General features: G+C 45.0%; 1 protein-coding gene across 1 annotated transcript; it reads left to right on the top strand.

Annotated features, from left to right (window-relative positions):
• Nucleotides 1-453: 453 nt before the first annotated feature.
• Nucleotides 454-6433, top strand: LOC139027467 (zinc finger protein 827-like). Its single transcript, XM_070442675.1, has 3 exons — nucleotides 454-961; nucleotides 4685-4739; nucleotides 5175-6433. The coding sequence occupies exons 1-3, from the start codon at nucleotides 772-774 to the stop codon at nucleotides 5299-5301; spliced, it is 372 nt and encodes a 123-aa protein (XP_070298776.1). The 5' UTR covers nucleotides 454-771; the 3' UTR covers nucleotides 5302-6433.
• Nucleotides 6434-9982: the final 3549 nt, after the last annotated feature.

Genomic DNA, 9982 nt, shown 5'->3' with positions numbered 1-9982 from the left:
AATGTACAGAATGTCCTTGGGGTATATGTTAAAGGGCATTAACAAAGTTTTTTAAGGTTATCTTCTTTGAACATCCATGAGGTAGTATGAAGTCTATGTAGGGTTTGTATGATAAATGAACTTAGCTATCTATATTTTGAGAATGAGACACATCCATGCATCATCTGTAAAATGCAGAGATTAGGACATTACCGGGAATCAAATCCACTTACTAGTCAGCTTTGAGGAAAGCCAGTAGAGTTGTATGCAGTATAATATATTATAACCTTTTGGATTAAACAACTGGTTTTTCTCAAACTATAAGGCAAATGACTTCCCTCACTAATATATATATATATATATATATATATTTTATATATAATATATATACATACACATTGACACCTGCTCTTTCCATGACATAGACTGACTAGGTGAATCCAGGTTAAAGCCATGATCCCTTATCCCGTGTTTATCAAGATTGGTCCCCACAAAGGACTTCCAGCCAACTTAACACAACTGTGGGAAGCATTGGAGTCAGCATCCCTGTGGAACGCTTTCGACACCTTGTAGAGTCCATGCCCTGACGAATTGAGGCTGTTCTGAGGGCAAAGGGGGTCCCAACTCAATATTAGGAGGTGTTCCTAATGTTTGTTGTACTCAGTGTAGATAGGAGTTGTCACAGGAACGCATAGATTCAACCCTGTCACTCACTGTCCCTCTCATCCAATCCCTACCCAGAAAGCAACAAGGACGCCGCCACTACCAGAAGATGACGGTGAAGGAGAGCCTATGGAGGTGGACCCGGCCAGCGGCCCGGCCCCGCCCTCTTCTCACCTGCTGGCCTTCAGCACTTTAGGGCCGTGTGAGAAGAGCGAGCCATGGCCAGCCTCCCTGAGGCGTTTGTCGGCCCCAGAAGCAAGACCTCTTCTCCCAGGACATATCGGTGAAAATGGCCTCCGAGCTCTCTTCCAACTCTCAGGTGCGCAATGTTCTCTATGATACACAACACACACACACATACGACACACACAATCTCTCAAACATACACACACATGTACACTAGAGGTTGACGATTATGATTTTTCAATACGATTTAATCGCGTCAATTTAAAAATGGACACTTTATTTGTAATAATGACAATTACAACAATACTGAATATAACACTTATTTTTAACTAAATATAATACATCAAATAAATCAATTTAGCCTCAAATAAATAATGAAACATGTTCAATTGGTTTAAATAATGCAAAAACAAAGTGTTGGAGAAGAAAGTAAAAGTGCAATATGTGCCATGTAAGAAAGCTAACGTTTAGTTCCTTGCTCAGAACATGAGAACATATGAAAGCTGGTGGTTCCTTTTAACATGATTCTTCAATATTCCCAGGTAAGAAGTTTTAGGTTGTGTTATTTATGGAATTATAGGACTATTTCTCTCTTACATTTGTATTTCATATACTTTGACTATTGGATGTTCTTATAGGCACTTTAGTATTGCCAGTGTAACAAGTATAGCTTCCGTCCCTCTCCTCGCTCCTACCTGGGCTCGAACCATGAAACATCGACAACAGCCACCCTCGAAGCAGCGTTACCCATGCAGAGCAAGAGGAACAACTACTCCAAGTCTCAGAGCGAGTGACGTTTGAAACGCTATTAGCGCGCACCCGCTAACTAGCTAGCCATTTCACATCGTTACACCAACTATCTCAGGAGTTGATAGGCTTGAATTCATAAACAGCAGAGCTGCTGGCAAAACGCACGAAAGTGCTGTTTGAATGAATGTTACGAGCCTGCTGGTGCCCACCATCGCTCAGACTGCTCTATAAAATCATAGACTTGATTATACATAATAACACACAGAAATACGAGCCTTAGGTCATTAATATGGTCGAATCCGGAAACTATCATCTCGAAAACAAAACATTTATTCTTTCAGTGAAATACGGAACCGTTCCATATTTTATCTAAAGGGTGGCATCCATCAGACTAATATTCCTGTTACATTGCACAACCTTCAATGTTGTCATAATTACATAAAATTCTGGCAAATTAGTTCGCAATGAGCCAGGCGGCCCAAACTGTTGCATATACCCTGACTCTGCGTGCAATGAACGCAAGAGAAGTGACACAATTTCACTTGGTTAATATTGCCTGCTAACCTGGATTTCTTTTAGCTAAATATGCAGGTTTAAAATATATACTTCTGTGTATTGATTTTAGAAAGGCATTGATGTTTATGGTTAGGTACACGTTGGAGCAATGACAGTCCTTTTTCGCGAATGCGCACCGATCAATTATATGCAACGCAGGACACGATAGATAAACTAGTAATATCATCATACTGTGTAGTTATAACTAATGATTATGATTGATTGATTGTTTTTTATAAGATAAGTTTAATGCTAGCTAGAAACTTACTTGGCTTCTTACTGCATTCGCGTAACAGGCGGGCTCCTCGTGAGGCAGGTGGTTAGAGCGTTGGACTAGTTAACCGTAAGGTTGCAAGATCGAATCCCTGGCTGACAAGGTAAAAATTGTCGTTCTGCCCCTGAACAAGGCAGTTAACCCACCGTTCCTAGGCCGTCATTGAAAATCAGAATGTGTTCTTACTGACTTGCCTAGTTAAATAAATGTGTAAAAAAAAATACAGATTTCGGATTGTTTATGAAAACTTGAAATCGTCCCTAATTAATCGGCCATTCGATTAATCGGTCGACCTCTAATGTCCACACACTTGTACACACACATGTACCCTCACACACTCCCTGACTACATTCACACACACTCTCTCTGGCACCTCAGTGCTCAGTGGCAACCTTGAATGTGGTGTGATACTTAGCCATAAAAGCTATGTGTTTCTCTTCCATCCTCTGGAGGCTCTGCGGTTAGGGGACACTATATATTACCTGTAATGTGCTCTGTGGGTTTTATACACACTACTTCCCTGCTTGGCTGTGACCATGACATTGAGGCGGCAGACAGCTGTTTGTATTGCCTGATGGCAGAGCATGAAGTGGAGCCTGCATCCCCCAAGATGGGGTTGTGGGGGGGGGGGGGGGGGTACAGGAGACCCAGGCCATGCCCCCAGCTCTATCCCCCAGCTCTGATTGCTACGCCTAAATGCCTTATACAGTAGCACCTCGGAAATTGTGGCAAAAAAATCTCTCCAGCGAGAGAGATGCACACACCGATGAGCACGCACGTACACACACACACGCAGACACACACAAGCCCCCATGGGGAGCAGTGTCTACAAAGTGCCTGTCTTCCCACGTCCCTCCCTCCTCTTCTCCTTCTCTATCCCTCCTTCTCTCTCTCTTCCTCGACTCCTTTTCAAACATGCCGGCTCAAGCACACTTGGCTGCACACACTAGCCCCCCCGCCCCTCTCTCAACTAGCCCCCCCCTACATTTTCTCCGTGTGGCATCACCATGGCAACGCGGAGAGACCTCTGTCCTTGGCGAACCGTTTGAGGGAGCGGGGTGTTAGGGAGTGGGGGGTGAGGAGGGTTAGGGAGTGGGGTGCGAGGAGGGGTTGGGGGCAGCGACTAGAGCAGTGTACACCAGGGAGCAAGAGGCTGCTATAATGAGGTCATCACTAGTAGGCTGCTGAAGCCAAGGGACAACCAAACACCTTCCCTGGGTTTTATTACTCTGAATAGAATTTGAATACTAGAATGGACATGAAAGTTCTTATGACAGCATAAAAGGTCAGCCATTTTGGTCAGGGAGTTGGTCAGCCAGTGTGCTGTGATGAGATATTGTGTAAAACAATCATTTTGAAGATTGTCTGCACAGTATGTTTGTTCGCCGTTTAAGTGGAATAGTGGAATGATTCAAAAAAAAAATCTAACATTCAAATTTTTCTAACCAGTATGCCAACATTCCATACTAACAGTGCAGTCAATCCACAGCCACTGGCTGAAATCAGTAGATAGGATTTAGACAAGTTGTAAATGCAACAAGTACTGATATTGTATCATATTATAAACACTCACAGCTTTCCAAAAAAACAAACATTGAGACATTTATGGTCCGTTTACATATATTTCATAGGCTATTTATACAGTCTAAAACCTGTACAAACTTTATAATTATATGACAATATTTTAGGTATAAAAAAAATCACATGCCTTTTATTTTTCTGCATAAGTGAAATCAGGAAATGCATCACCTATGCCTCTACTACCATTAATTCCAATTAGACTGGTTTGGATTTCTCCCTGGCCACAATGGCTGCCATTTTTATACCATTCTGGAACTGTGAGGGTTTATGACATAGCCCCTCTAGTCATTTAATATGATCTCTTTGACTTTGACCACTTAAAACAGTATCTGCCAAGGCAACAGGACAACCATGCAACTTCCCTGGGTTTTTATACAGCGTGTTACTATGACCACAATGTTACTATACGCTACAATCTGGGATTGGTCTTTCAGCAAAATGGTTAGGGAAATGTTACCCCTCTCAAATTCACAGACGGCGCTCTAGATGCAAGGACTGACCTTTGAACAGATTCCCAGATCCCAGATTGCACCTTTTTAAAGCAGTATCAGACCAATACTGACCACTCGGTCACGTTGAATAATCAATATGTCCTGAATAACCGCTTCGTGGTTCCATCATGACCACAAAAGGCTTGTTAATGATTTCTCATTGTTGTGACCCTCTTTGATGTTGGGATGTTTTTTTGTGTTGCAGAAAAAGTCAGCAAAGCCAACGACCACAAAGACAGCAACATGGTGGGCATAAGCAGGTAAGACAACAACAACAACATGTTGTTTTGTCACATACACTGGATAGGTGCAGTGAAAGGTGTTGTTTTACAGTGTCAGCCATAGGAGTATGGCGCCCTTGGAGCAAATTAGGGTTAAGTGCCTCGACAGATTTTTCACCTTGTTGGCTCGGGTATTCAAACCAGCGACCATTCGACATGATGAACATAGTGGCTTCTTTTCCGCTTAGCTGCTATTTCTACAGTTTGTCTTTTTTGGTATATGGCTTATGGTTTAGCATTGAGATTGGGAGGCCTGGAGCTCTGCAACTTTATTTAAAGAAAATTGCATATTGGTATCATATTGATTGCATATTGCTATCATATTTTAGCGTAAGCATTTGTTTTATTTATTGAGCTGTTAAAGCATGATACTGCTCTGACTGTGTCTGTGTGTGGTTGTGTGTCCACTTCTAGCCCCTTCCTGGATGAGCGTTTCAGACAATCCCCCTTCAGCCAGCGCTCCAAGTCCTCCTCCCCCGCAGAGGCCAGCTCCTCTGCTAGGACAGCCCTCCACGGTGAGACACACACACATCATGGATAGACTGACACATACACACTTACTGTCAGACAGATAGACAGACAGATGCAGTTCAGTGGGCAGACTACTATAGTGAGCCACACACTCAGAAAGACACACACACACACGCTCCAGACAGACACACATAATGTAGACATGCAGCCAGAATGTTGGCCCTCACAGCTGATTACAGTAACCTCCCACCCTCCTCAGCCACATCCCCACCTCCCCAGGGCTTTCCTCGCTCTCTCACACATCTACCCAGCCACGAGGCCTCAACTCCGGCCCACCCTCTCTTCCTCCACCCCTCTTCCTCCATTCCTCCACCTCCAGAGCCTCCACCTCCCGTCTCACTCACACATCTACCCAGCCTTGGGGCTCCCTGCCCTGGACAGCCCTTCCCTCCCCTCCCCTGGCCCTGGAATGGGGATGCTCTGTGGCTGTCCCTGTGGTGCCTGCGGCAGGCAGGCAGAGATACAGAGGGTAATTAGCCTGTGCCAGCCTCACCCGTCTCTCCCTCCATCACCATCCACCAGTTAATTAAAATCTGATTGGCTTCTACGTGTCAAGGGTGTCCTGATAGTTAATTCGCCCAACCGACTGTCTCCCTTCCCTGGGTGCAACGTGCAGGCCCTTGTCTTYGCTCTTTCTCTCTCTTTTATCGCTCTCACCTTTTCTCGCTCTCTCTCCCTCTCTCTCCGTCTCTTCCCGATGCCCAGTTCTTTCTCTTGTCTCCTTCAACCATCTTTTCTCTGCTTTCGGGTTGCACTTTTCTCTTTTCCTGCTCCCTCTATCCCCTCCCTCCCTCTCTCCATATCTCCCTCTCATCTCTCCATATTTGTACCTCTCTATCCCTCTGTTTCTCTCTTTGGGGTGCAGTCAGTCACACAGCTGTGTTCTGTGTTAAGGGTAGTGACCCTCCCCAGTGCTCCCATTAACCCAGTTTCCCAGTATCACCCCAGCACCACTCCTTATCCAGACAGTTACTCTGAGAATCCCCTGTATTACTGAAACACCACTTTATGACAATTCAAACAGTTGAATGGTTGGATTTCATAATGACTGGTGCATTGTACCACTTTGCCCATACATTTCCACATTGAAAATGTGACCATCTCTGTGTGGCGGTAATTGTGGCTGTTTACAGCAAGTGTGTGTGTGTTGTGTGTGTGTGTTGTGTGTGTCGTGATGGTGGCGACTGTCCTTCCTCTCCCCCTGCCCCGGGTCAAGCTCCAGCCAGCCTTTCGAGGCCGTGCGTCCATCTCTCCCTCCCTCCTCCTCTCTCCCTCGTTCTCCAGCTCTAATAACACTAATTAAACCATTAACCACTTCAAGGCCCACGCCGGTCCTCTAATTGCCCGATTATCAGAGCTCTGGCTGGGGTTGCTGGGCCACCGTGGCCCCAGGATGGCCCCTAGACCCTGTCATTGGCTCCAGTCCCGATGACCCCCACCCAACCCTGCCTCGCCCAGCCTCTCACCCCCTCAGGACAGCTAATGTGATTATGTGGTCTGAGGAGATGAGATACAAGCCCTTAAGGATCTCTGTGCCCATTCAGTACTAAGCCACACAACGGAGGTGGTAAGAGGAAGAGTAAGGGAGAAGCCAATCCAAGACCGGCGTGCGGGGGGCATCACCATGGTGAAGCCTGTCAGTGTGACTTAACAGACAAGGGGTTTGGTGAATCTTTGATAGAGCTCAGAGCATCACCACTCTGCAGCCACTGATTCAAGGGGTCAAGTCCTCATGTGGATCATACTGATAAGTGTACTAATAAGTCATACGGCTCTCGGACAACTACAAATACCTAGTGGTCTGGTTAGACTGTAAACTCTCCTTCCAGACTCACATAAGCATCTCCAATCCAAAATTATATCTAGAATCGGCTTCCTATATCGCAACAAAGCATCCTTCACTCATGCTGCCAAACATACCCTCGTAAAACTGACTTCCTACCGATCCTCGACTTCGGTGATGTCATCTATAAAATAGCCTCCAACACTCTACTCAACAAACTGGATGCAGTCTATCACAGTGCCATCCGTTTTTGCACACAAAGCCCCATACACTACCCACCATTGCGACCTGTACGCTCTAATTGGTTGGCCCTCGCTTCATAATCGTCGCCAAACCCACAGGTTATCTACAAGTTTCTGCTAGGTAAAGCCCCGCCTTATCTCAGCTCACTGGTCACCATAGCAGCACCCACTCGTAGCACGCGCTCCAGCAGGTATATCTCACTGGTCACCCCCAAAGCCAATTCCTCCTTTGGTCGTCTTTCCTTCCAGTTCTCTGCTGCCAATGACTGGAACGAACTGCAAAAATCTCTGAAGCTGGAAACACTTATCTCCCTCACTAGCTTTAAGCACCAGCTGTCAGAGCAGCTCACAGATCACTGCACTGTACATAGCCTATCTATAATTTAGCCCAAACAACTACCTCTTCCCCTACTGTATTTATTTATTTATTTTGCTCCTTTGCACCCCATTATTTCTATTTCTACTTTGCACATTCTTCCACTGCAAATCTACCATTCCAGTGTTTTACTTGCTATATTGTATTTACTTTGCCACCATGGCCTTTTTTTGCCTTTACCTCCCTTATCTCACCTCATTTGCTCACATCTGTATATAGACTTATTTTTTCTACTGTATTATGACTATGTTTTGTTTATCCATGTTTAACTCTGTGTTGTATGTGTCGAATTGCTTTGCTTTATCTTGGCCAGGTCGCAGTTGCAAATGAGAACTTGTTCTCAACTAGCCTACCTGGTTAAATAAAGGTTAATAAAAAAAATAAATAAATACCAACACACCCCCCTCCCCTCTACTCTGCCAACTCACATGCAGGGACCACATATATATACACACCCACCACCCACACACTCCCACTGGTATGTCAGGTTGTGAATCACAGAGAACGGCAGGTCCAAGGGCCCTTATGAGGAGTGACTCAGTCCCCGCAGAAGGATTACAACTAAGGAATCTATTACTAGTTGTGTTATTACTGTATAGCCACTTGACTGAAATATTGTAGAAATCCATCAGGCACAGGCTTGTGTTTAGTTTAGTTTTGTGTGGAGGAGTGTGCATTGACGTGAGGGTTTTATAATGGTGTGTAGTGCTCATTCACTGAGAGATTCCCACACTTCACTTCAGGTAGCTACAGACACAGTAGGCTCTCTGCTCTCTTTCCAACCAGCACATGTCCAGACAGATAAAGATGGAATTGTCTTTTAGCATCCCTCCCTCTGGTCTCTCCCTTCTCTTTTTTCAGGAAGAGAGAAGTCCAGACCTGTCAGCAGCATACAACTCTAGCTAGACGTCCTTCATCTCTAGCTAGACACTTCTCCATCTCCCCCTCTGTCTTCTCAAGGCCAGTACATCTATTCTTTAATGCCCCCACCATTAAATCTCCCCTAAATACCAGAGAATGGAGCCTCCTAGCTGCTCCTCCAACCCCCAAACAATCAACCAGCTTGCATCTCTTCGTTAAAACAAATGAATTAGTGGCGGAGGGTGACTCCAATCACTAGCCTTCGTTTTTTTGTCTTCCTCACAGTTAATGTCAAGATGCCTGTACCTGCAGTCAGACTGAAAACAGTCAAGAATATATTTTTGCTGTGGTTTAACAGTAGATTAATGTTAGATGACAATACAATGGTTCTTTTTTTGATTCTCTACTTTCAGAAGAATGCAACACCTTTGACCCTTTGCTAAGCCCCCCCCCCTTGGTTACTGTGGGTACAGTCATTTCTGTACTTACCATTTTACTATTATTTGATAAGCTAACGCCAGGTAAATAGTGGACTTAAAGGGCTGATTTCCTGTGTATCCCTATTAAATGTCCCTATGTGAAAGACCATCCTGTGTGGAGTACGGTATAGTCAGTCCACTCTCCCCTTACCCTGTCACTGAGAACAATATGATCCTAGGTAGTGTGGTGCCAGACGTCCATTTGAGACTAGCTGCATTGTGTTATATGACGGAAGTTCTCCCTGTCCACTTCTTTATTTATTTACCCGATGGAGAGAGGGGATAAGAGAGAGGAGGAGTGGCATGGAATCCTAATTGAGAGCTGTGCCTTCATCAGAAGGTTAATTCTATATCCTTCTGTCATGTTCTCCCTTTTCTCTCACTCTCTTCCTCTCTCACGCTTTCCCCACACCTCCGTGCCTCTCTCTCCTCTTCTCTCTTCTCTTGTCTTCTCTCTCTCTCTCTCCTCTCTCCTCTTCTCTCTCTCTATTATGCTTTCTCGCTCTCTCACTCTCTCCATCCCTGCTGTATCCCTGGGTGGGTAGTGTATTACTATATAGTCTGATTAGCATGGGCAACCACACACTAGAGGGCTTAGGACTGATGGGTGATGGAGACACACAGAGAGAGAGAATATCAAGGGGTACAGTGTGGTATAGTCTGATTATCATGGAGATGATGAGAAGACTAATATGAGCAAGGTTGATGGTTGGAGTATATATGGAGCATGGTTGAGGTTGGAGTAATATGGAGCATGGTTGAGGGTTGGCAGTAAATATGGAACACGGTTGAGGGTTGGAGTAGCTTTATGGACGCAAGGTTGAGGGTTGGAAGGTTAAGTAATATGGAACAAGGTTGATGGTTGGAGTAATATGGAGCATGGTTGAGGGTTGGGAGTTATATGGAGCATGTGTTGAGGGTTGGAGTGAATATGGAACACGGTTCAGAGC

Source organism: Salvelinus sp. IW2-2015, unplaced genomic scaffold, assembly GCF_002910315.2.
Source record: "Salvelinus sp. IW2-2015 unplaced genomic scaffold, ASM291031v2 Un_scaffold16466, whole genome shotgun sequence".
NCBI classification, from domain to species: domain Eukaryota; kingdom Metazoa; phylum Chordata; class Actinopteri; order Salmoniformes; family Salmonidae; genus Salvelinus; species Salvelinus sp. IW2-2015.
Note: the sequence above shows the minus strand (reverse complement) of the source record. Positions and strands in the feature narration are given on the sequence as shown.